General features: G+C 49.6%; 1 protein-coding gene across 1 annotated transcript; it reads left to right on the plus strand.

The window, feature by feature from the left end:
* Positions 1 to 4349: 4349 nt before the first annotated feature.
* Positions 4350 to 26497, plus strand: SYDE1 (synapse defective Rho GTPase homolog 1). The gene is made up of 8 exons (XM_056848315.1): positions 4350 to 4416; positions 9932 to 10600; positions 15507 to 16235; positions 19622 to 19839; positions 20290 to 20416; positions 21470 to 21621; positions 24788 to 25010; positions 26073 to 26497. Exons 1-8 carry the CDS (start codon positions 4350 to 4352, stop codon positions 26495 to 26497), a joined length of 2610 nt encoding a protein of 869 aa, XP_056704293.1.
* Positions 26498 to 26990: the final 493 nt, after the last annotated feature.

The following is a 26990-nucleotide window of genomic DNA, read 5'->3' on the forward strand; positions in this document are numbered from 1 at the left end:
TCATATAATGCGATATTTATCACAGCTATATAGCCCACTATCCCTTTTAAAACTTCATTAAGAATATTCTTACTCGTGGATTGGATGTCAGGCAGATAAAACCCTCCCCACTTTCCCTTCCACTTCACCACTTACAAGGAGATTTATGCGCTCAGGAATTCCTTACAGACGCATTCTCTAGGTAGGCTCGATAATTTCCAGGGGATTATGATCCCCCACCCTCTAAGGTAGAATTGTGACATGTATGTGATGTCCTCTGGTTGATGCACTCAGCTGGGTGGCTGATAAATGTTTGGTTCACAGAGTTTGCAACAATGCTGTGTAATCATTGTGGTTTGGAGCGATGGATTCTCATCTGGAGAACCGGGTTTGATTTCCCCACCCCTCCACATGAGTGGCAGACGCTAATCTGGTGAACCGGGTTGGTTTCCCTGCTCCTACGCGTGCAGCCAGCTGGGTGACCTTGGGTAAGTCACAGCTCTCTCAGCCCCACCCACCTCCCAGGTGTTGTGGGGAGGGGAAGGGAAGGCGATTGTAAGCCTGTTTGAGTCTCCCTTAAGTGGTAGAGAAAGTTGGCATATACAAATCAACTCTCCTTCTTCCCACCCGGGGAGTCAGATTGGTGTGCCCTCATTCGGTAATGCTGGTTACAGCTGACTCCAGATCAGTTGCTAAGGCCTTGGAGACCCAGGTTCAAATCCCCCCCTCTGCCATGGAAGCTTGCTTGGTGACCTTGGGCCAGTCACATATTTTCACCCTAGCATTAAACACCTCTTGCCTTGATGTCGTAAGAACATAAGAAAAGGCCTGGTGGATCAGACCCAGGACCATCAAGTCCAGCAGTCTGTTCACCCAGTGGCCAATCAGGGGCCTCTAGGAAGCCCAGAAGCAAGACGACTGCAGCAGCATTTATCCTGCCTGTGTTCCACAACACCTAATATAATAGGTGTGCTCTGATACTAGAGAGAATAAGTATGCATCATAAGAACATAAGAAAGGCCCTGCTGGATCAGACCCAGGACCATCAAGTCCAGCAGTCTGTTCACCCAGTGGCCAATCAGGGGCCTCTAGGAAGCCCACAAGCAAGACGACTGCAGCAGCACCATCCTGCCTGTGCTCCACAGCACCTAATATAATAGGTGTGCTCTGATACTAGAGAGAATAAGTATGCATCATAAGAACATAAGAAAAGCCCTGCTGGATCAGACCAAGGCCCATCAAGTCCAGCAGTATGTTCACACCGTGGCCAACCAGGTGCCTCTAGGAAGCCCTCGAACAAGACGACTGCAGCAGCATTTATCCTGCCTGTGTTCCATAGCACCTAACATAATAGGCCTGCTCCTTTGATACTGGAGAGAATAGGGATGCATCATGATTAGTATTCATGCCCCAGGTTAGCCCGATCTCATCAGAAGCCAGGCAGGATCAGCCCCAGTTAGTATTTGGATGGGAGACCACCAAGAAAGTCCAGGATTGCTACACAGAGGCAGGCCATGGCAAACCCCCTCTGAACCTCTCTTGCACTTGAGGGCACTTTTCACGCACACTTTTTTAAATTTAATTTTTTTAAGGGGGTATAAAAGGGTACAGAAAAAGAAAAAGAGGGATGGGGAACAGGGGTTAAGCCTATTTCATCGTCCGGGCCCCGACTTGATCCAAACTTAACAGAAGAGGGGGAAAAACTAATATCAAAGCTTGTAACTCATCTAAAACATTAAAACTTCTTAAAACTCACTAAAACATAATACATCCCCCAGATCTCAACGTGACTTAATCTTGAAGAAAACTAATACTGTGACTTCTATTGTTTAAGTGAAACATTTAAAACATCCTGAACCTTACTAGACATGTTCTTATAACATGTCTATATTGGTATCTTAATGCAGAGAATAATTTATTTGTCAAGTGAATAATAATCATAAAAGAGTTGCCATCTCATCCCAAATTCATCTATTGTTTTCTTGTTAATCAGGTGGGTTCGCCTAGCCATCAGAGCAAAATCGGAAAGTTTAATATTCCACTCTGTGATGTCAGGAATTATGTTGGATTTCCAGTACCTAGCATAAACAATTCAGACAGCAGAGGTTGCATATTGATAAACTCTTTACTTGGAATCATAGAATCATAGAGTTGGAAGGGACCACCAGGGTCATCTACTCCAACCCCCTGCACAACGCAGGAAATTCACAGCTGCCTCCCCCCCCCCACACGCACCCAGTGACCCCTACTCCATGCCCAGAAGATGGCCAAGATGCCCTCCTTCTCATAGTCTGCTTAAGGTCATAGAATCAGCATTGCTGACAGATGGCCATCTAGCCTCTGCTTAAAAACCTCCAGGGAAGGAGAGCTCACCACCTCCCAAGGAAGCCTGTTCCACTGAAGAACCGCTGTGACTGTTAGGAAATTCTTCCTAATGTCTAGACGGAAACTCTTGATTTAATTTCAACCCGTTGGTTCTGGTCCGACCTTCTGGGGCAACAGAAAACCCCTCAGCACCATCCTCTATATGACAGCCCTTCAAGTCCTTGAAGATGGTTATCATACCCCCTCTCAGTCTTCTCTTCAGGCTAAACATCCCCAGCTCCTTCAACCTTTCCTCATAGGACTTGGTCTCCAGACCCCTCACCATCTTGGATTTTCCACTTTCTAGATGCACATTTGTTCCCGTCCAAATTCTCGAAACCCTAAAATAAGCCCCCATGCAGAGTTTTGAGAATTCAGGTGGGGAAAACGTGCATCTAGAGAGTGGCAAATCCAAGGCAAAATATGGCCCATGCATACGTGGCCTTGGGGTGGGAGAACAACTGACACTAATGTTTAATGAATCAAATTTTAAAAATACCCCTATATTCTAGTAATAAGCTGTACTTCTTTAAAAGGGCTCAATCATGATACAAATTAGAAACAACCCCCCCCCCCCGCCCCTATGAGGCCAAACCCTTTAGGGACATTTATGCAGGGGAGCTTTTGCCTTGGAGTTGCCACTTTCTAGATGCACATGTTTCCCATCCAAATTCTCAAAGCTCATGGGCGGTTTCACCTTGGATTTTCCTTGCTCGATGCACATTTCCCCCATCTGAATTCTCAAAACTCTGCCTGGGGGCTTATTTTTGAGTTTTGAGAATTTGGATGGGAAACGTGCATCTAGAAAGTGGCAAATCTAAGGCAAAACCTCCCGGGCATAAGAAAAGGATTGGATGGTGCAGTGTGGATCAGAAGAGTTTTCGTCTAGACAGTAGGAAGAATTTTCTAACAGTCAGAGCGGTTCCTCGGTGGAACAGGCTTCCTCGGGAGGTGGTGAGCTCTCCTTCCCTGCAGGTTTTGAAGCAGAGGCTAGATGGCCATCTGTCAGCAAAGCTGATCCTATGACCTTAAGCAGATGAGAGGGAGGGCACCTTTCTATGCAGCTAAATGGAAAATGTCTGAGATACCAGACAAGAATGACTGGATAAATAAAATGTTTGAACTAGCAGAAATGGCTAAACTTACTGCTTTAGTAAATCAAAAAGACAATGAAGAATAGGTGAGAGAATGGGAGGCATGGATAACATATTGTGAAAACGAATTAAATAGGGGAAATGTTAAAGGCTATGATTTAATCTAATTCAACTGATCAATGATGAAAGGATGAAGTATTCAATAATTAAAGTATATAGGATGATTATATGTAGTTTATAGAAATGATATAATGAATTAGAATGAATTAGAAAACAAATACAGAGGGGATTATATAGATATTAATTTGATACAGGAGGGGAGAGGGGAAGTCAGAAAAGTCAATGCTGATTAGGCTGATTAGTTTGAAACGGTTTCATTTTATGTAACTCTGAAGATGACAATATTGAAATCGAATGTGACTTAATAAGAAAATTAAAAAAAAGAGAGAGAGAGGGAGGGCGCCTTGGCCATCTTCTGGGCACGCAGTAGGGGTCACTGGGTGTGTGTGTGCGGGGGGGGGGAGAAGTTGTTGTGAATGTCTTGCGTTGTGCAGGGGGTTGGACTAGATGACCCCGGGCGGCCCCCTTCCAACTCCAGGCTCCCGCGTGGAGCGTCGCTGCTCAAGCGAGGCGAAGACGGCCCGAGGCCACCCCGGCGCCGGCACGCAGCCCACCGCCCCAGAAACCTCCCGGAATGTCCCGGCCGGGAGCTGGCGACCCGCCGCTGCGCCGGAGGAGCGTTCCCAGGCGGGGCTTGGCCCCCCTTCCCCCCTAGCCCTTAGTGGACGGCCTCCCGCAGCCCCTCCCCTCCCCTCCCCTCCCCTCCGGGAGCCTGGGCCGGAGGGAGGGCCGGAGGGAGGGAGGTCCGGCGGCCAGCGCCCAGGCGCGGCGGACGGGGCTCTTGCGCCGGCCATGCTCCGCAGCCCCTTCTCCCGCCTGCGCCGCCAGGAGAGCCGCCAGGCGCGGCGCACCGAGCCAGGTGGGACCGGGCGGGGCGGGGCTCGCGCGCTTGCCAACCTCCCGGCCCGCGCGCGGGGGAGAGGGCGGCGGGAGCTGCTCTCCCTCTCCCCTCGGGCCGGGGCTGGACGGGGACAGATCCCGAGCAGACCAGAGGGAGCGCTTCTTCCCGGGCCGCCGGGGTTAACTCGTGCAACTCCCTGCCCCAGGACGTGGTGACGGCTGCCAACTTGGAAGGCGTCGAGAGGGGAGCGGGCATGCTCATGGAGGAGAGGGCTAGCCATGGCTACTAGTCAATATGGATGCTGGTCATGATGCACACCTACTCTCTCCTGTCCCAGAGGAGCAGGCCTGTTCTCTTAGGTGCCCTGGAGGAGGAGGAGGCTGCAGCCGTCTTGCTTGTGGGCTTCTTGGAGGCAACTGGTGGGCCCCACACTGCTGGACTGGATGGGCCTGGGTCTGATCCAGCAGGGCTTTCCTTTTGCTCTTATGTGGTGATGGCTGCCAACTTGGAAGGCTTGAAGAGGGGAGGGGACACGTTCATGGAGGAGAGGGCTATCCGTGGCTACTAGTCTAAATGGATACTAGTCATGATGCAGACCTATTCTCTCCAGGATCAGAGGAGCATGCCCATTATATTAGGTGCTGTGAAACACAGGCAGGATGGTGTTGCTGCAGTCATCTTCCTTGTGGGCTTCCTGGAGGCACCTGGTTGGCCGCCGTGTGAACAGACTGCTGGACGTGATGGGCCTTAGTCTGATCCAGCAGGACCTTTCTTACGTTCTTAACACAGGCAGGATAAATGCTGCTGCAGCTGTCTTGCTTGTGGGCTTCCTAGAGGCACCTGGTTCCTGGACTTGATGGGCCTGGGTCTGATCCCGCAGGACTTCCCTTATGTTCTTATGGAGAATAGGGCTGTCCATGTCTGTTAGTCAAAATAAATCTTAGTCATGATGCACACCTGTTCTCTCCAGGATCAGAGGAGCAGGCCTGTTATATTAGGTGGTGTGGAAGAAAGGCAGGATAATGCTGCTGCAACCGTCTTGTTTGTGGGCTTCCTAGAGGCTCCTGGTTGGCCACTGTGTGAACAGACTGCTGGGCTTGATGGACCCTGGTCTGACCCAGAAGGGCCTTTCTTATGTACCTGTGAGGGGCCTGGAGACCTTCTGGAATCACAGCCCATCTCCAGGATATAGAGATCAGTTTCCCTGGAGAAAGGGGCTGCTTTGGAGGGTGGACTAGGGTTGCCATCTCTGCGTTGGGAAATACCTGGAGATTTTGGGGATGGAGCCTGGGGAGGGCGGGGTTTGGGGAGGGGGGCTCAATGCCATAGAGTCCACCTTCCAAAGCAGCCATTTTCTCCAGGGGAACTGATCTTGGCTGTCTGGAGATCAGTTGTAAAGCCAGGAGATCTCCAGTTGCTGCCTGGAGGTTGGCAACCAGAGGGTGGACTCTGCGGCATTATACCTTCCTGAGCTCCCTCCCAAAATCCTGCCCTCTCCAGCCTCCACCCACAAAGCCTCCAGGAATTTCTCAACCTGGAGGTGGCAACCCTAGCAACGGGCAGCCAACTACTTTCCCAGTCGGGCTGGGGGTGCCGGACCTGGATGGGGGCGGGGAGGCTGCATTGGGCTGATGCTTGCCTTGGCACCAGCTCCTGCTGCTCCTGGGTGGTGAGGGGGGGCACATAAGTGTTCGTATAAATATGTTATATAAAAGATGGAAAACCAGGTTTAGAGCCAGCATGGTGTAATGGTTGGTGTGTCAAACTCAAATCTGAGAGGAGGAGGAGGAGGAGGGAAGAAGAAGAAGAGTTGGTTTTTATATGCCGACTTTCTCTACCACTTAAGGAAGAATCAAACCAGCTGATTATCTCAACTCTTTTGTAGGTGCATTCGGGGAAAGGAGATCCAGCGTGGTGTGGTGGTTAAGAGTGGTGGAGAACCGGGTTCAATTCCCTGCTCCTCCACATGAGCGGCGGAGGCTAATCTGGTGAACGGGGTTGGTTTCCCTGCTCCTCCACACGAAGCCAGCTGGGTGACCATGGGCTAGTCACAGCTCTCTCAGCCCCACCTATCCCACAGAGTGTCTGTTTTGGGGAAGGGAAGGTGTTTGTCAGCTGGCTTGATTCTCCCTTAGACTACTGTAACTCGCTCTACGTAGGGCTGCCCTTAAGGCTGACCCAGAGGCTCCAGCTGGTACAAAATGCGGCGGCAAGGCTCCTTACTGGGGCCTCGCCCCGAGATCATATACAGCCAACGCTCCGGCAACTGCACTGGCTCCAGCTGGAGCACAGAATCAGGTTTAAGGTGCTGGTTTTAACCTTTAACGCCTTACACGGTCTGGGACCTTCGTATCTTCGGGACCGTCTCTCCTGGTATACCCCCCGAAGAGCATTACGCTCTGCTGATAACAACCTGTTGGTGGTCCCTGGCCCGAGGAGCGTGCGGCTGTCCTCGACCAGGGCCAGGTGGAATGCTCTGCCTAGTAACATCAGGGCCCTGCAGGACCTGTAAGACAGAGCTATTCTGCCAGGCCTATGGATGAGGACAGCTGCAGGTAAGACCAGGTGAGACCAGTGCTGCCCTCCCTACTCCCTCCCCCCACTTCTTCTTAACTTACAGTCAACGTACTGGGGGGCGGGGGCGGGTAGCCGACCTAGTTTTAGATATTAATTTATGGTCGGCATTATCTGCAACAGAGGGCACTTTACCTATACGGCAGCCATCGTTTTATAATTAAGGGAATGGTTTTAAATGGTTTTATATATTTTGTAGTCATATTGTAAGATTTTTAAATGTTGTAACCCGCCCTGAGCCCGGCCTTGGCTGGGGGAGGGCGGGCTAGAAGGATGAAAAATAAATAAATAAGTGGTAGAGAAAGTCGGCATATAAAAACCAACTCTTCTTCTTCTCCTTCTTTTCCTTCCACCCCCCCCCCAAAAGCAGGATAATTCCAGCAAGCAAAGTGAAACACCCAGATGATCGTCTTGTGCTTTCCTGTTTCTCTTCTCAGCTGCCCGTTCTGGGGTTTGCATCTTCATTCCTGGGATACAAACAAGGGGCCCGGTTCTTGCGCTGGGGACTGCCTTACAAAGGGAGCTGTGTCTTGGCCGGAGAAGGGGCTGTGCAGTAAACAGCAGGAAATCCAATTTGGCACCAGGTCTGAGCAGCTGGGAGCCGGGGAGGGACTTCCGGCCCTCCGTTTTAGCGCAGGCCTGGGCTGCGTGTCCTTAGGCCAAGCCGGGACTGGATTGGTCCGAAGCCCTGCAAGACTTTTTTTGGGGGGGGTTCTTTCCCTCCCCTTCCCTCGAAGACTGTCCTTGGCAGAGGCTTTCGTGAGCTGCTTAGTTTACAGCATGTTTGCATTCCTGAGAGATCAACGGCAGATTCTGTTGTCAGGGCCAGGAAGCCACACGAAAGGATGAGAGAGAAAGAGGGGGGTTGAATGGGGAGGGGCCGTGGTTCAGTGGTAGAGCATCTGCTTGGCATGCAGAAGGTCCCAGGTTCAATCCCCGGCATCTCCGGTCTGAATAGACAATACTGATTTCGATGGACCAAGAGTCTGATTCAGTAGAAGGCAGCTTCGTGTGTTATGTGTTAAATTTCTTCAAACTTCATTCCTACATCCCATATGTTATGTGCTATTTTAGGGGAGGAGCCGTGGCTCAGTGACAGAGCATCTGCTTGGCATGTAGAAGGTGCCAGGTTCAATCCCTGGCATTTCCAGTTAAAGGGATGAGGCAGGTAGGTGATGGGAAAGACCTCTGCCTGAGACCCTGGAGAGCTGCTGCCGGTCTGAGTAGACAGTACTGACTTTGATGGACCGGTGGTCTGATTCAGTATAAGGCAGCTTCATGTGTTCAAAGAGCAAATGCGGTGTCTTTGTAGGCATCTCAGCAGGGGAAGGCCTTCCGTTCAGATTGGCTCTGTGGATCGGCTGGAAATCGCTTTCTGTTTTAGCAAGGAAGACCCCGAGTATTTCATGGACGACGGCGGTGGCAATAAAAATCCCTCCATGGTTAACTTTCAAACTAAGAACACTCCTAGAATGTGGATAGCTAGGGTTGCTAACAGGCCTGGAGAGACAGAAAAACTTGTCCTAATAGAGGCTTAGAATCATAGAGTTGGAGGGGACCACCAGGGTCATCTCGTCCAACCCCCTGCACAATGCAGGAAATTCATTCTCCTTAAAAGATAAAGTTGGCATATAAAAACCAACTCTTCTTCTTCCTCCTCCTCTTACAAAACGTTGAGAGACAAAGAAGGAGGTTGGGGACTTTTCCTCCTCAGTTTAGAAACCCAGTGGCACAGTAATCATTCAACAATGCTAGAATCCAACACTATTCAAGGAAATAAAAGCCATGGAAATGCAGCTGCTGAGGACGGCGTTCAGGTTTTCATAGCAAGCGTCACAACTCTTGACCAGCTATGTTGGAAACTTGCTGCCCTCAACCGTAGGCCTCGGTCTTCGGCTTCACCACCTTCCCTCCTCTTTGTTATTAAAGCTTTTCTGACTTTTGAGAACATAAGAACACAAGAAAAGCCCTGCTGGATCAGACCCAGGCCCATCAAGTCCAGCAGTCTGTTCACTCAGCGGCCAGCTAGGTGCCTCTAGGAAGCCCACAGGCAAGACGACTGCAGCAGCATTTATCCTGCCTGTGTTCCACAGCACCTAATATATTTGGCATGCTCCTCTGATCCTGGAGAGAATAGGTATGCATCATGAGTAATATCCATTTTAACTTGTAGCCATGAATACCCCTTTCCTCCATGAACATGTCCACTCCCCTCTTAAAGCCTTCCAAGTTGGCAGCCATCGCCACATTTGGGAGCAGGGAGTTCCACAATTTAACTATGCATTGTGTGAAAAAATACTTCCTTTTCTCTGTTTTGAATCTCTCACCCTCCAGCTTCAGCAGATGACCCCGCATTCTAGTATTATGGGAGAGGGAGAAAAACTTCTCCCTGTTGACTCTTCCCAAACCATGCATAATTTTATAGACCTCTATCATGTCTCCCCTCAGCCGCCTTCTTTCCAAGCTAAACAGCCCTAAGCGTCTTAACCGCTCCCCATAGGACAGTTGCTCTAGTCCCCTAATCATTTTGATTGCTCTTTTCTGCACCTTCTCAAGCTCTGTGATATCCTTTTTTAGGTCTGGTGACCAGAACTGTACACAGTATTCCAAGTGTGGTCTCACCATAGATTTGTACAAGGGCAGTATGATTATCAGCAGTTTTATTCTCTCTTCCTCGTCTAATTATGGCCAGCATGGAATTTGCCTTTTTTACAGCAGCCGCACACTGGGTTGACATTTTCATTGAGCTATCCACTACCACCCCAAGATCCCTTTCTTGGTCTGTCGCTGCCAGCACAGCTCCCGTCAGTGTATATGTGAAGTTGGGATTTTTTGCCCCAATATGTGTCACTTTACACTTGCTCACATTGAATCTCATAATCTAACTACTCTTTTCTTGACCCCCATATGGGTGAGTTTGGAACAGTTCAACATGCTGGTTTTTCTGTCCCCCTCCCAGGTTGCCCTTTGGAGCCCCTGGGTGCCTCAGGGCCCTCCGTAGCATCTGGTCAAGAGGACAATAGAGGCCGGAAAGCGGCTGCTGTTCCTTTGTCCAAGAAGCAGAACTGGACCAGGTTGGAGTCAAGTGTCCCCAGCAGGAAGCCATGCCTCTCAAGCGCGCCACAAGCACCGGCGGCCCAGGATGAAACACCGTCTCCGGAGAGCCTTCCCCTCGCCACCGCGACGGCCATCAGGCCCAGGGAGGCTGCTGAGACACTGACCGGCCCCATGGAGGCTTGCGGCTCCAGCGCAGGCCTCAAGTGCAGCAGCCAGGGTGCTTACTTGCAGAGCCTGGAGAGGAGCAGCCGGGACTGGGTGCTCTCCTCGGGGAAAGCCCCAGGGGCCGACGAGCCAGCCGGTGTCTCCGGCGCCGAGCGGAAGGCCTCCATCACCATCTGCAGTCGCGAAGGGGAGATCTGGTACAACCCCATCCCGGAGGACGAGGACCCGCGGCCCCCGTATCCTGAAAGGGCGAGGGGCAGCGGTGTGGGGAACAAGGAGGCGAGGAAGAAGAGGCTTGGGGAGGGCGAAGCTGTGCAGGAGGGGGCCTCGCGGCGGTCTCCGCCGAGCCAGACAAAGCCAGCGACGCAAGCTGAGGAGTGGAGCAGGCAGCAGCACCAGGCATGTGGTGAGGATTTGTTTTTCTTCTACATCCCCACATGAACACACAAAGCTGCCTTCTACTGAATCAGACCTTTGGTCCATCCAAATCAGTGTTCTCTACTCAGACTGGCAGCAACTCTCCAGGGTCTCAGGCTGAGGTCTTTCACATCACCTACTTGCCTGGTCTCTTTAACTGGAGATGCTGGAGCAGTGGTCGGCAAACTCATTAGTCAACAGAACCAAATATCAACAGTACAATGATTGAGATTTCTTTTGAGAGCCAAATTTCTTAAACTTAAACTATATAGGTAGGTACACTGTTTATATGTTCAACATAGAACACTGACCTTTTAGGGGAGGGGCCGTGGCTCAGCAGTAGAGCATCTGCTTGGCATGCAGAAGGTCCCAGGTTCAATCCCCGGCATCCCCAGTTAAAGGGATTAGGCAAGTAGGTGATGCGAAAGACCTCAGCCTGAGATCCTGCCAGTCTGAGTAGACAATACTGACTTCCGATTCAGTAGAAGGCACCTTTATGTGTTCACGGATCATTTCCGTTGCCACACCCCGCAACACTTTGACAAGTTTCAGCCCCAAAATTATTCACCGAGTGCACGGGAGGTTTTGCCTTGCCTTTGCTGCTCCGTAGATGCACATCTTCCCCCATGCGCGTCCTCCAAACTCAAAATTAAGCCCCCCTGCAGAGTTTTGAGAATTTGGTTGGGGGGAAATGTGCATCTGTGTGTGTGTGTGTGTGTGTGAGTTAAGTGCCAGCCCTGCCGCAGCGAGGGAGACTCCGAAGCGGAGGGCGAGGCAGAAGGCAGCGCCCCTGGCCCACTCTTCCCCACGTCCCCGCCCTGCCCCTCACCTACCTCGGCCGCAGCCGACTCCCTGTGACTCCTCGCCCTCCGGCTGCAGGGGGCGTGCTTCCCCAGCCCTCTGGCCAGCCGGCCCAGCCTGCCCGGGCCGCGACTCTGCACCTCCGCCCCCTCCTATCCTTAAAATAGGATCGAGTAGATTGTGACGAATAATATCAAACTGAGGACAATAAAGAAGGATATGGGAAACCGACTCAATTGAATTTGAGTTGCAGGGACATAGGTTCGCCGAATGACTGGTTTGGTTATATTGTCCAAAAGTAACAGCTGAAGGGAGAGCATTGCACCTAGCAAGTGCAAATGCTCTGCGCATTTGCGGGGCATATAGGGCAGACAAATAAGGAGCCAGTCGACCGGTAGTTAGGGGGATTTCAAAACTCAAAGGGGAGCAAATTTTTTTGGCAAGGCTATCAAGGGTTTGTAATTCAATGTCCAGAATTCTACGTTTAACCATTTGATATGCACTTAGGAAGGGAAGTGTAAACAGAGAATCAATGAAAAGACCCATTTTATTTTACCCATTATACTAATGTACCAGTTAGAGATGTTGAATTCAGACAGCATATGGTGTAAAAAGCTCCTGGGATCGGCTTGGAAGTGTATCTGCAGCCAATACTTGATTGACATAAGCCAGGCTCTTGTTTCTACCATGGTAAGGCCAGTTGGTGACGTCACATCCCGACGTTTCCAAGGCAGAATTTGTTTGCGGGGTGGTTTGCCAGTGCCTTCCCCAGTCGTCTTCCCTTTACCCCCAGCAAGCGGGGTACTCATTTTACCGACCTCGGAAGGATGGAAGGCTGAGTCAGCCCTGAGCCGGCTACCTGAAACCAACTTCCTTCGCGATCGAACTCAGGTCGTGAGCAGAGCTTTTGACTGCAGTACTGCAGCTTACCACTCTGCGCCACGGGGCTCCTTGAGACTCCTTAAAGGTAGAGAAAAGCGGGGTATAAGAACCAACTCTTCTTCCTCCTCCTCTTCTACTTGGCTTTCCCCTGATCTGATTTGCCTGCCGGTTTCTAATGACAAAGGGTTTCCTGCTGGGGTTGCCAACCTCCAGGTGGTGTGGAATTCAAAATATAGCACAAAACAATTGTTTCTAAAATAAAGAAACCAAACAATAGCAACTCATGCTATTACAGATATATATTGGAAACATTCAATAACCACAATTCTGGAGCAAAGAAATGTATATCACAATTGGTCTAAGTAAGACCCCAGCTCTCAGCATAAGGCTTTACAATGCAAAATATAAGCCAAAATGCTCAGTCCTTATTCAGTCCGTATTAATAATTTCAATTTCATAAAGTGCATCAGTAAACCACGGAAACAAGATGTAGAGCAATGGAGATCCGGTATAATTCCATTTCGTGTAGACTTTTTCAAGCCTTCAATCTTTCCGTGCACTGTTCTGCAAGAAAGTACATAGTTCTACAGTATGCCATTCATTATAAAATGCTCATAAATAGAATAAATAATTAAAATATCGTACCAATCAATGCATGAAGGAGTGTACCTTTCCTATGTATCTGGACGGCAAAGTAGGACGTCTAATTCAGTAACAAAGTCACGTCATTAAAAAGGGTCTCAGAGCAAGCAACTCATTACCGTATTAACTCTATATGTAGCACCATGTCTTTTTTTAAAGTGCCACGTGTATTTGTAGTAAAAACTTACAGAAAGCTGGAAAGGTCCATAAAAGTATTGAGGCCATTAGGGACTAGGGAATTGAACATAAATATAAAACGGGACTCCTGTTGAGACATATGACGATCTACATCAGTAATTGAAAAGAACTTGCCCTTATATTGCCAAACAACAAAGAATTGCATTACAGAATCTTGATGCTTCTTTTCTAAGTAATGGACGGTAAGTGGCGCTTCCAAATTTCAATTCCGTATGCGGGACCTGTGCTCTTGTATTCTAATTTTAATGGCTCTTTTTGTTTTGGCTTATATTTTGCATTGTAAAGCCTTATGCTGAGAGCTGGGGTCTTACTTAGACCAATTGTGATACACATTTCTTTGCTCCAGAATTGTGGTTATTGAATGTTTCCAATATATATCTGTAATAGCATGAGTTGCTATTGTTTGGTTTCTTTATTTTAGAAACAATTGTTTTGTGCTATATTTTGAATTCCACACTCCTGATTAAGCACTTGCAAGCGGTTTTTTGATTACAACCTCCAGGTGGTGGCTGGAGATCTCCTGGGATGACAACCGATCTCCGGGCAACAGAGATAACTTCCGCTGGAGACAACAGCCACTTTGGAAGGTGGACTCTATGGCATTATACCCCACTGAAGTCTCTCCCCTCCCCAAACCTCGCCCTCCTCAAACTCCACCCCCAAAAGCTCCAGGCATTTCCCAACCCGGAGCTGGCAATGCTATTTCCTGCTCAGCTGTTAGCTGCTCCCCAGGGAATATTTCTCCTGACCGTCCTGTTTTCTCCTCCCCAGAGAGCCAAATTACCCTCCCCGCAGCACCTCAATCAGTTTCAGGCTCATTTGTATTAATTTGCCATTTTGATCCTACTCTGATATTTTGTTACTTTGCATATTATGTGGTGTGAATTCTTACCACAAATGAACTAATATATTTACTATAATAATAGAATCATAGAGTTGGAACAGACCGCCAGGGTCATCTAGTCCAGCCTGCACAATGCAGATAATTCACAACTACTTCCCCCCCCCCCGCACACACACCCAGCGACCCCAACTCCATGCCCAGAAGATGGCCAACATGCCCTCCCTCTCATGATCTGCCTAAGGTCATAGAATCAGCATTGCTGACAGATGGCCATCTAGCCTCTGCTTAAAAACCTCCAGGGAAGGAGAGCCCACCACCTCCCGAGGAAGCCTGTTCCACTAAGGAACCACTCTGACGGTTAGAAAGTTCTTCCTAATGTCTAGACGGAAACTCTTTTGATTTCATTTCAACCCGCTGATTAAATAGTTCTGTCAGAAGGGAAATCTTTGGAAATGTCTTCACTCCTGGGCTGAAACAGCTTAGCGGGATCCGTGCAGTTCCAGCCCAGGAAAGTTACTGAGGTCTGATTCACAGAGAACGTCTTTTTGTGTGTGTTTTGTTAGTGAAAGGCACAGGAATGACCGAAGAGGACAGCAACTCCCAGTCTTTTCAATGAGCTCTTTTATGAGACGTTAAAGAGAGCTAGATTGTTTATATAGGGTTGTGACTCTGGAATATCAAAGCCAGCGGGAGGTAGTGGTTAAAATGTTGGACTAGGATCTGGGAGAAGTTGATGGTAAGCCAGTTTGAGACTCCTTAAAGGTAGAGAAAATCGGGGTATAAAAACTAACCCTCTTCCTCTTCTTCTATATATGTAAGTGATGTCAAGTTGCGACTTATGGCAACCCCAGCAAGGGGATTTCAAGGCAAGCAGAGAAGTGGAGATGGTTTGCCATTCCCTTCCTCTGCCCAGTCTTTCATGGTGGTTTCCCTTCCAAGAGTTTCAGTCTAGACATTAGGAAGAACTTTCTAACAGAGCGGTTCCTCAGTGTAACAGGCTTCCTGGGGAGGTGGTGAGCACTCCTTCCCAGGAGGGTTTTAAGAAGAGGCTGGATGGCCATCCGTCAGCAATGCTGATTCTGTGACCTTAGGCAGATCGTGAGAGGGAGGGCATCTTGGCCAACTTCTGGGCATGAAGTATGGGGTCACTGGGTGTGTGTGTGTGTGGGGGGGAAAAGTAGTTGTGAATTTCCTGCATTGTTCAGGGTGTTGGACTAGATGACCCTGGTGGTTCCTTCCAACTCTATGATTCTATTGACCCTGCTTAGCTTCCGAGATCTGGCGAGATCTGGCTATACTGTGTCACCTTCCCTCCCTAAATTATTCTAGACCGTTGTTATTTTTGTAGGACGAATCTCCCTCTCTGGGAGACTTCCCCGTATCGCATCCCTGCCCCCTTCACTTGTCACATCTTGTTCCATGGATCTGCTTTCCCTCTTGAGCGCCCCAGGGGTTTCCAGCAATATTGGGTCCCCGCTAGGATAACTCGCATGTGGTTTGGCCTGTCTCAAGCCGTGTCTCTCCTCAGGAAAGGTGCCAGTCTCACGTGCGGGTCCCGAAGAAAGGACAACGGGCGCCGTATCGACGTCCCAGAGCCCCGGCGCCCATAAGAAGGACCCCCTTCTCTGCAAGACAAAGTCCCCAGGCCCAGTGCGAAGCCTCTCCATGAAGATGAAGAAGCTGCCGGAGCTGAGGCGAAGGCTAAGCCTGCGCAGCTTCCGTCCCCGGGGGCCAGAGGCGGAGGGGGGCTCTTCCCCCAAGGAGTCGCGCAATGTCATCAGCCGCTACCACCTGGACAGTAGCGTGGCTTCTCGGCAGCACACAGCCCGGGGAGCAGCCGTGACCAAAGGGGACTCCTTGAGCGGCGGCGATTCCCCCGAGCTCCTGGCCAGGACTGACAATGCAGGCATGGGGCTCGAAGGCGGCTCCTTCCAGCCCTACAGATTCGCCGAGCATCCCGGTTGTCTGCAGCATATCTCCGGGGTCGTCAGCGTCCACCTGCTGGGGGTGCAGGACTTCAGGCCCCCCAGAGCTGAAGCCAAGGAGGTCTTCTGCGCCCTCCAAGTGGACTCGGTCAACAAGGCCCGGACGGCGCTGCTCCCCTGCCAGACAGCCTTCCTCAGTCTCAACCATTCTTTCCAGCTGGAGCTCGAAAATGCCCAGCTCCTCAAAATTGTGATCTTCTCCTGTGACCCAGCGGTACAGAGGAACCGTGTCTGCTGCCACGGAACTATGTTTCTTCCCATTGTTTTTCAAGGTAAGGTGAGCCGCAAGAACAGGAGGGCGTATCGAAATTAAAATACGAGCAGGTACCAGTGTGATGGATGGGGAGGGGCTGTGGCTCAGTGGTAGAGCATCTTCTTGGCATGCAGAATCATAGAGTTGGAAGGGACCACCAGCGTCATCTAGTCCAACCCCCTGCACAAGGCAGGAAATTCACAACTACCTCCCCCTCCACACCCCCAGTGACCCCCCCCATTCCATGCCCAGAAGATGGCCAAGATGCCCTCCCTCTCATCATCTGCTTTTTGGAGAAGATTTATACAAAAAAGGAGTTGAGTAATTCTGCCTTTTCTGCCTTCCCTGTTAATAACTCACCATCCTCTCCACGCAATGACCTGATCGTTACCTTGATCTTCCTTTTGTTATAGACATAACCAAAAAACCCTTTTTTGTTGTTTTTAACTTCCCTGGCTAGCCGGAGCTCATTCTGCGCTTTAGCCTTCCTGACTTTCTCCCTACATGTGCTGGCTACTTGTTTGAATTCCTCTTTGTTGATTTCTCCCTTTTTCCATTTCTTGTACATGACCTTCTTAAATCCTATCTCAACCAAAAGTTCTTTAGTCATCCACTCAGGTTTCTTCAAACCTCTACCTTTTTTTCTCCTCGTGGGAATTGATTGAAATTGCGCCTTCAATATCTCCCTTTTAAGAATTTCCCATTCTTCATGTACTCTCTTCTCATTCAATATTCTCACCAACGGGATCACACCCAGTAATTCCCTAAATTTATTGAAATCAGCTTTCCTAAAGTCTAGAATACATAATTCACAGTAGGTAGCCGTGTTTGTCTGCAGTAGTAGAAAAGAGCAAGAGTCCAGTAGCACCTTAAAGACTAACAAAAATATTTTCTGGCAGGGTATGAGCTTTCATGAGCCACAGAAGAAGTGAGCTGTGGCTCACGAAAGCTCATACCCTGCCAGAAAATACTTTTTTTAGTCTTTAAGGTGCTACTGGACTCTTGCTCTTTTCTAGAATACATGTGTGACTATTTCTTGCTTCTCCTTTCTGCTGTATAACAAACTCCAGGAGAACATGGTCACTCCCACCTAAAGATCCCACTCCTTCTACTCCATAAACCAAGTCATCATAATTGGTTAAGATCAGATCCAAAATGGCTGTTCCCCTTGTTGCTTCTTCCACTTTTTGGACTATGAAGTTGTCTGCAAGGGAAGTGAGGAATTTGTCAGACCTAGTTGTTTTGGCAGAGTTAGCCTTCCAACAGATGTCAGGATAATTGAAATCTCCCATTACTACTACATCTTTCTTTTTTTGAATGTTTGGACATCTGTTCCAGGAAAGCATAATCTAACTCTTCAGTTTGGCTTGGGGGTCTATAATAGACCTATAATAGACCCCCAAAATGACATCATTATTTTTCTCTCCCTTAATTTTTACCCAGATGGTTTCAAGCTGGGTTCCAGCGTTTAAGTCCTGGGTCCTCGCAGGTGTAATCATCCCTAACGTATAATGCTACCCCTCCCCCCTTCCGATTTGGTCTTTCTCTGAAATAGGTTATACCCTTCAGTTAATACATTCCAATCACGAGACTTGTCCCACCAGGTTTCCGTAATGCCTATTATATCATATTTGCTTTTTGCTATTAAAAGTTCTAGTTCATCTTGCTTATTTCCCATGCTCTGTGCATTAGTGTAGAGACACCTCAGACCACAGGTCCTTCTTCTTGGCAGCTTATTTAAGATTGTCTCCCTCCCATTGTTATGTTTTTGAACTGTCTTTCCTTGCGTATGTGCTACCCTCTGCAAATCGTTCATATCTATATTTGCGGTTATTGTCCTCACTTGAGGCTTTAAATTTACGTCTCGCTCCCCCGGAAGATTTAGTTTAAAGCCCTCCTTATCAGGCTTGCAAGGCTGTGGCCAAACACATCTTTACCCACCTTTGAGAGGTGCAAACCATCTCCCGATAGAAGAGCATTATCCAGGTAGCGTAAGCCATGGTCCAAAAAACCAAACCTTTCCTGGCGACACCATCGACGCAGCCACTAATTTATTTCCAGAATTTTTCGTTCTTTTCCCAATCTACGGCCTACTATGGGATGAACCGACGAAAACACAACCTGTGCTCCCAGTTCCTTCACCTTTTTACCCAAAGCTGTATAGTGCCTTTTAATACTTTCTGGGCTGTGCCAGGCAGTATCGTTTGTTCCCACATGAATAAGAAGGGATAATGATCTGTGGGTCTAACAACTCTATCCAGACTTTCTGTCGCATCCTGGATACGCGCTCCCGGCAGACAACACACCTCTCGAGACAACAAGTCCGGTCGGCACACTTTACCCTCTACCCCTTTGTTCCAATGATCCAGGTTCAGCATCTATAGGGAGGTTTTGAAACCGATTGCTAAGCAGCAGAGGAACAGAATGTCTCCTGACTTTCCTATTTCTGCTGGTAACATTTTTCCACATATTGTCCTTCTGAGATGGGTCCCCCTCCCTACACTGAGTTATTTGGCCCTCCTCCTCTTGTCCTCCCAAGAGGTTTTCAAGAGTTTGGTCCATGCACTCCTCCCCCTCTTTTATACTCTGCAGTGTAGACAAGCGTGCCTCAAGTCCCCTGACTTTCTCCTCCAGTAGAACCGCCAACTTACACTTACTGCATGTGTAATTGCAGTTACCCTCAGGTAGGAAAACAAACATTCCACAAACCTTACACGTCACTGCCTCCACTCTCTCACCAGCCGTTCCGCTTTGATTCATTGCAGACATGGCATGGTGTCTTGCACACTCCCTCAATGGTAACCCTACTAAAAGCTTCACGACACTCCTGGTTTCAGAGTACGCTACAAATACAAACTTTGTTTCAAGGCCCCCAGACACGACCCCCAGGCCAAGAGCCCCAGGTCAAGAGCCCGCCCTTCGGCTCGCGCCTCTGGCAAGCAGAGCCTGTTTAAATACTCTCAGCCCCACCCCTCAGCAATCAACATCATAGCAATTACCTTCAGCCAGCTACAGCTAGATAAAACAACAAAGAGAACCAGTCAGAAATTCCCCTCCAGCAGGCTACAGGCACTCACTCACTCACTCACACACACAGCAACCTCAACTACTGCTCCCCAGCCACTGAGGAAAACACAAACTTTAACTGGAGATGCCGGGGGTTGAACCTGGGACCTTCTGCATGCTCTACCACTGATCCACAGCCCCTCCACAGATTCCTAAGTTTGGGAAAAGGATGGGGGAAGGAGACGCAGTGGGTTAGAGTCCAGACCTGGGCACACCCAGGCAGGGCTGGGACTAATTGAATGGGTTCGCTTGGCCCAAGTTGGGTGGGTGGGTGGGAGAAGAGAGGCATGGTGGTCCTTACAGCTGCCGCCTCCTCCTCCTGCCCCGCCTGTCTTTCAGGTTGCAGGTCTCAGCAGCTGGCTGTGCAGCTGCAGCCGCGGGGGCTCCTTTACATCAAGCTCATCCTGCTGGATCAACGCGAGCCAGCCGGCGGCATCCGCGAGCCACAGGTCTTTGGCGTGAAGCTGAGCCAGCTGGTGGACAGGGAGAGGGCCGCTGTCAAGGTGCCGCTGCTGATCCAGAAGTGTGTGGATCAGATTGAGAAACGAGGACTGAAGGTAAATGGCCTCCCGTGACCGTGGCAAACGGGGGGATGGAGAATGGGCTGCTAAGGTTGCTGGGATATGTATTAGCTGAGTGCCCTCTCCATCTAGGGGTGTGTGTGTTTGTGTAAAGTGCTGTCAAGTCGCAGCCTACTTATTGCGACCCCTTTTGGGGTTTTCATGGCAAGAGACTAGCAGAGGTGGTTTGCCAGTGCCTGCCTCTGCACAGCAACCCTGGACTTCCTTGGTGGTCTCCCATCCAAGTACTAACCTGGGCCGACCCTGCTTAGCTTCCGAGGTGTGATGAGATCGGGCCATCCAGGTCAGGGTCTCCATTTAAGTACCTGGGCCTATTGGGACAGGAGAGGTCTGGCTTTTCCCCCTAGCCGACGTCAGAGCTTCCCTTCCTCTGTTGCCTGGAGGGATGCCTGTTTGCCCCGGTGACCAGTATCTCTTTGCTTGTAGGTTGTGGGTCTGTATCGCTTATGTGGCTCAGCGGTGGTGAAGAAGGAGCTGCGTGATGCCTTTGAGAAGGACAGTTCTGGCGTGGTGCTCTCGGAAGAGTTCTACCCAGATATCAATGCCATTACAGGTCAGCTGCCCAACTCCTACCTGCGCTTCCCTTTACTAGAATGGAGAGCTAGCGTGGTGCAGTGGTTAAGAGCGGTGGTTTGGAGTGGTGGACTCTGATCTGGAGAACCGGGTTTGATTCCCCGCTCCTCCACATGAGCGGTGAATCTGGAGAACCAGGTTGGTTTCCCCACTCCTCCACATGAAGCCAGCTGGGTGACCTTGGGCTAGTTACAGCTCTCTTAGAGCTCTCTCAGCCCCACCTACCTCACAGGGTGTCTGTTGTGAGGAGGGGAAGAGAAGGTGATTGTAAGCCGGTTTGATTCTTCCTTAAGTGGTAGAGAAAGCCAGGCTGCTGGACTTGATGGGCCTTGGTCTGATTCAGCACAGTTTTTCTTATGTTCTTAACACAGAGAAACTGTGGAACTCCCTGCCCCAGGACGTGGTGATGGCTGCCAACTTGGAAGGCTTGAAGAGGGGAGTGGACATGTTCATGGAGGAGAGGGCTATCCATGGCTACTAGTCAAAATGGATACTAGTCATGATGCATGCCTATTCTCTCCAGGATCATAGGAGCATGCCCATTATATTAGGTGCTGCTTGGGAACATAGGCAGGATAATGCTCCTGCAGTCTTGTTTGTGGGCGTCCGAGAGACACGAGGTTGGCCACTGTGTGAACAGACTGCTGGACTTGATGGGCCGTTGTCTGTTCCAGTATGGCCTTTCTTATGTTCTTATGATGCACACCTATTCTCTCCAGGATCAGAGGAACAGGCCTATTATATGAGGTGTTGTGGAACACAGGCGGGATAATGCTGCTGCAGTCGTCTTGCTTGTGGGCTTCCTGGAGGCACCTGGTTGGCCACTGTGTGGACAGACTGCTGGACTTGATGGGCCTGGGTCTGATCCAGCAGGGCTTTGCTTATGTTCTTATGATGCATCCCTATTCTCTCCAGAGGAGCATGCCTATTTTATTAGGTGAGGTGGAATACAGGCACCATGGTCTGATGAAACATGGCTTTTCTTATGTTCTTGGAAAGGCTGAGGTGTTGTTTTTTCTGCTCCCCTCCCCAGGCATCCTGAAAGACTATTTGCGTGAGCTGCCGACGCCCCTCATCACTAGCCATCTCTACCAGGCGGTACTAGAAGCGATGTCTAACCGGGCAGCGGGCCAAGAAGCCGAGGAGACAACAGGTCTTTTGGATTGCTTGCCAGAGGCTGAGCAGGTAAGTGCCCAAATCTTGCCTCAAGGTGCCCTTGTTCTGGGGTTTGTTGATTCTTTTGTCAGTTCTCTCTGCTGGGGGCCAGGGAGAGCCAGTGTGGAGTAGTGGTTAAGAGCAGCAGTTTGGAACGGTGGACTCTGATCTGGAGAACCGGGTTTGAGTCCCCACTCCTCCACATGAGCAGCAGAGGCTAATCTGGTGAACCGGGTTGGTTTCCCCGCTCCTACACATGAAGCCAGCTGGGTGACCTTGGCCCAGTCACAGCTCTCTTAGAACTCTCTCAGCCCCACCTACCTCACAGGGTGTCTGTTGTGGGGAGAGGAAGGGAAGGCGATTGTAAGCCGGTTTGATTCTCCCTTAAGTGGTAGAGAAAGTCGGCATATAAAACCCAACTCTTCTTTTTCTTCTTCTACAATGTGACATGGGGCTGGTTGACCAAAATGGGGGCATGGTTTGGCATACAAATAACATTGCCCTAGACTTCCCACGCCCTGACCTGGACAGCCCAGGCTAGCTTGATCTTGTCAGATCTCAGGAGCTAAGCAAGGTCAGCCCTGGTTAGCACTTGGGTGGAAGACCACCAAGGAAGTCCTGGGTTGCTACCCAGAAGCAGGCCATGGCAAATCCCCTCTGTTTGTCTGCCTTGACCTGGATGGCCCAGGGTAGCCTGATCTTGTCAGATCTCAGGAGCTAAGCAGGGTCGGCCCTGGTTAGCACTTGGGATGGGAGACCACCAAGGAAGCCCCGGGTTGTTGATTTCTTGCTTTGAAAACCCTATGGGGTCACCATAAGTCGGCGCTAACTTGACAGCACTTTCCATCCCATTGGAAGGATCATGCTTCCCTTCTCAACACTGAGCCTTTCTAGTATCCCCACACTGACAGGACTTCCCTTCAAAGAGTGTTAGCCCATCTGCAGAAATGAGCTAGCCCCACAGATGCAGAGCTGAAATCTGTAAAAGAAGAAGAGGAGTTGGTTTTTAAATGCCGACTTTCTCCACCATTTAATAAAGAATCAAATCGGCTTACAGTCACCCTCCCCTCCCCACAACAGACACCCCGTGAGGTAGGTGGGGCTGAGAGAGCTGTGACTAGCCCAACGTCTCCCAGCTGGCTTCATGAGTAGGAGCGGGGAAACCAACCCGGTTCACCAGATTAGCCTCCGCTGTCGCTTTTACTGCAAGAACAGGATTGCAAGATGCGTTAATTAACTGTAGGGCTTCCAGTAGCAGAGAGCCCTTCGGGATATATATTACTTGTAAGCAGACAAGAAAACATGACAGAATACGGGAAAAACAAGAGAAGCATTCAGCAAGCTCTGAACGACAGAGAGCATCGATTACAGTTCCCACAAGGGACTAAGCACACCCTCTGTCAGTAGATTTATTTATTTACTTATCTAATTTTTAAACTTGTACCCCATTCTATCCCAGCCAAGGCCGGGCTCAGAGCGGCTCACATCAAGGTATCAATGACAATATAATCTGTATTACATTAAAATACAAAATATAATTCTGCAATTAAGAAGAGGAGGAGTTGGTTTTTATATGCCAACTTTCTCTACCACTTACAGGAGAATCAAACCGGCTTACATTCACCTTCCCCCTCCCCGCAACAGACACCCTGTGAGGTCGGTGGGGCTGAGAGAGCTGTGACTAGCCCAAGGTCACCCAGCTGGGGAAACAAATCCAGTTCACCGCTCGTGTGGAGGAGTGGGGAATCAAACCCAGTTCTCCAGATCAGACTCCACCGCTCCAAACCACCGCTCTTAACCACTACACCACGCTGGCTCTCAACTAGAAACAAATAGTCACATCATCACATAAAGTCACATAAAATACTTTACGACCCTGCATTCGTCCCCCCTTCTCGCTTAACTGAAACTATATCTTATTATAAAATGGACATTTCCATTCTTTGAATGGTTCTTGTCCATAGCAGGTCTACACTATTAATATCAGTATTGTTTTGGTAAGTGGTTAGCTTCACTAAAATATACACCTCTTTTATTTTTGACAAAAATCTATTACAAAGCAAAAACTATCTATGTATATACTGACACTTTCATGCAGACTATTTGAATTACATTATGGCCGTTTTTGCATGGTAATTGGCAGCGCGTTCCAGGCTGAATTGCCCCCCATTTTTTTTGGGAATTTTGCACACTGAACCGTCATTCCGGAAGTGACTGCGAAGCCGGCGCTTATCAGCTTCGCATTACTAAAGAGCCCATTTAACACAACCTTTGGTGCCTGCCGCGAAGAATCCCCCTCAAGGAACAATGCAAAACAACAGAGGCTCGTTAGCTATGCACATGCTAATGGCTATGCAAACAGGAACAAAGGATCAGGCGAGCGGGGGGGGGAGTGGAACTTCTCCTTTTGCGCCGGGGACCGTGAAAAGGCATTTTTAAAGTCGCATTTTAAAAAAGAGCTTTGAGCCAGCATCAAAATTGACCATGCAAAAATGGCCAAAGTGTTTGCTGTTCTGTGATACTAGAACTTTATACGAATCCTCTCACTTAGCATCATTAAAGATTAAATAACACTACATATTTATTATTTTTAATATGATCAGTATAAGCCTTTTAGCTATAAGGCATAGAATATAAACTTCTAATCATTTATAGCTAGTATGTTAGTCTGAACTACAGTCCATCTATTCTCTTTGGTCGAAATATTATTTATAATTATTTAATACCCACCATTAGTGAGCCCCGTGGCGCAGAGAGGTAAGTGGCAGCACTGCGGTCCAAGCTCTGCTCACGACCTGAGTTCGATCCCGGAGGAAGTCGGTTTCAGGTAGCCGGCTCAAGGTTGACTCAGCCTTCCATCCTTCCAAGGTCGGTCAAATGAGTCCCCAGCTCCCTGGGGGTAAAGGGAAGATGACTGGGGAAGGCAGTGGCAAACCACCCTGCAAACAAAGTCTGCCTAGAAAACGTTGGGGCATCACCCCATGGGTCAGGAATGACCCGGTGCTTGCACAGGGGACCTTTACCTTTTACTTAATACCCATAATTACTTACACCGAAAATCATGTTGGTCTCCAAGGTGCTATCTAGCTGTTCTACTGCAGTCCAACACTGCTGCCCTCTGAGAGTATCTCCAGGTTAAGTTTCAGATCGTCGTTATTTGCTTCAGTTTCCGGAACCCGATGCTTCCATTTTCCAGGCAACCCTGCGGCTGCTGCTGGACCACCTCAGCTTGGTCGCCGCGTTTTACGACTTCAACCGCATGAACGCCCAGAACCTTGCCGTGTGCTTTGGGCCTGTTTTGCTCAGCCAGGGTCCTGGGAGGACAGGGGACCTCTGCTCCCAGCACCCCACTGTTTCCAGCACCGTGGACTTCAAGCACCACATTGAAGTTCTGCATTACCTGCTGCGGGCCTGGCCGGGTGAGCAAACCTCAGGTGGGGGGCGGCGCATGCACCGAGTGTTGGAGGGGGAGGTGTGCAGTGCACCAGGATCCTAACTTATACTTAAGGTTATCATCGAATGAAGGTTTGCCTTCCTGCCTGGGAAAAGGGTGTCCCTCAGATTAGGTTGCTGGGCACTTGTTAATTATTACATAGAATCATAGAGTTGGAAGGGACCACCAGGGTCATCTAGTCCAACCCCCTGCACAAGGCAGGAAATTCACAACTACCTCCTCCCTGCACACCTCCAGTGACCCTGACTCCATGCTCAGAAGATGGCCAAGGTGCCCTCCCTCTCATGATCTGCCTCAGGTCATAGAATCAGCATTGCTGACAGATGGCCATCTAGCCTCTCCTCCAGGGAAGGAGCGCTCACCACCTCCCGAGGAAGCCTGTTCCACTGAGGAGACGCTCTCACTGTTAGGAAATTCTTCCTAATGTCTAGACAGAAACTCTTTTGATTTAATTTCAACCTATTGGTTCTGGTCTGACCTTCTGGGGCAACAGAAAACAACTCGGCACCCTCCTCTCTATGGCAGCCCTTCAAGTACTTGAAGATGGTTATCATGTCCCCTCTCAATCTTCTCCTCTGCAGGCTAAACATACCCAACTCCTTCAACCTTTCCTCATAGGACTTGGTCTCCGTATCCCTCACCATCTTTGTTGCCCTCCTCTGGACACGTTCCAGCTTGTCTACATCTTTCTTAAATTGCAGTGCCCAGAACTGAACACAGTACTCTAGGTGAGGTCTAACCAGAGCAGAGTAAAGCGATACCATCACTTCGCGTGATCTCTAGTTATGGTGTTGAAGCCTGCTTTCACCTCGATGGTCATTAGACCTGGGACTAGGGTGTCGCAAGGAAACACTGGTGTGCAAAGGACAATAACTTCTTGGCAGCAAGGAGGGGTAGGGAGGAAAGGATGAAGGAAGGTGAGGAGTCAGATGTCCCCTGATTTAGTCTCTGACTTCCTCACTTCTTATCCTTGGGGGGAAAAACTACCCCTTGTTCAGCTGCTTAATTTGCTTTCCTGTTTCTGTAGCTCAGCGTAGGATGGCCGGCGGGGAGGAACGCCCCCTTTCCAGGGAACATCGGCCAGGTCACCTATCTCTGGTCCTGCCTCTGCAGCAACCCCCAGTTGTAGTTCGGAGCCATCCCAGAGGCCTGGAAAGCCCTCCTAGCCATCGCTATGCTGGGGACTGGAGCGTATGCGGGCAACAGCTGTTACCAGGCCCCCCCGGGGGAAGCGAGGACCAAGATGAGTTAGCTGGGAGCGGGAGCGACCGTGACGAAGACGGCGAAGGGGTTGCCCCGCGAGACGGTCTGAGATGCCGCGGCCAGAGCATCTTTGCCTTGGTGGAGGATCCAGAAGCCACCTTCAGCCGAAGGATCAGCCTGAAGGACTTCGATGCTCTCCTGCTGGACCTGGAGCACGAACTCCGCAAACAGATCAACGTCTGCCTGTGATCCGTTTTCTCGGGACGGTCAGAGTGAAGCCCAGGAGCTTCCGAACCTTTCGGGGTCTTACGGAAGGACTCGGACGTAGCTTTCCTCTGTTCAGGGTTTATAGCCAAGAAATGCCAGACTTCTGGTGATGAAAGCCTGCATTTGTAAGAACGAGGAATGGTGCTGTAGCAGGAGAGAAACTAACTGAAGTGTCCTTGAAGGTCTTTTTCACTTGATTAGTCTGGAAGGGGGAGGACAGAACTTTTAGAAAACTGGTTTCAGGAGAAACTGCTATGTAACAAACAAGAAACGGATAAGTATAAGAAGTCACAGGGGAGAATTGTGCCTTAATTTGCCCACATATTATTATTATTTTTTATTTATATCCCGTTTTTGCCTTGACTCAAGGTGGCTTTTCACATCATTCCCCCCTCCCCGCCTCCACTTAACCCCCACAACAGCAACCAGTGGCAGTAGGTTAGGCTGAGAGATTGCCAAGGCCCCCAAGGTCACC

Source organism: Euleptes europaea, chromosome 4 (assembly GCF_029931775.1).
Source record: "Euleptes europaea isolate rEulEur1 chromosome 4, rEulEur1.hap1, whole genome shotgun sequence".
In the NCBI taxonomy this organism is placed as follows: domain Eukaryota; kingdom Metazoa; phylum Chordata; class Lepidosauria; order Squamata; family Sphaerodactylidae; genus Euleptes; species Euleptes europaea.

Coding starts and splice junctions, on each gene's coding strand:
- SYDE1 (XM_056848315.1), top strand. CDS start 4,350: ATGCTCCGCAGCCCCTTCTCCCGCCTGCGCCGCCAGGAGAGCCGCCAG. Junction 4,417..9,931: donor GGCGCGGCGCACCGAGCCAG/GTGGGACCGGGC, acceptor TCCCCCTCCCAG/GTTGCCCTTTGGAGCCCCTG. Junction 10,601..15,506: donor GCAGCAGCACCAGGCATGTG/GTGAGGATTTGT, acceptor GTCTCTCCTCAG/GAAAGGTGCCAGTCTCACGT.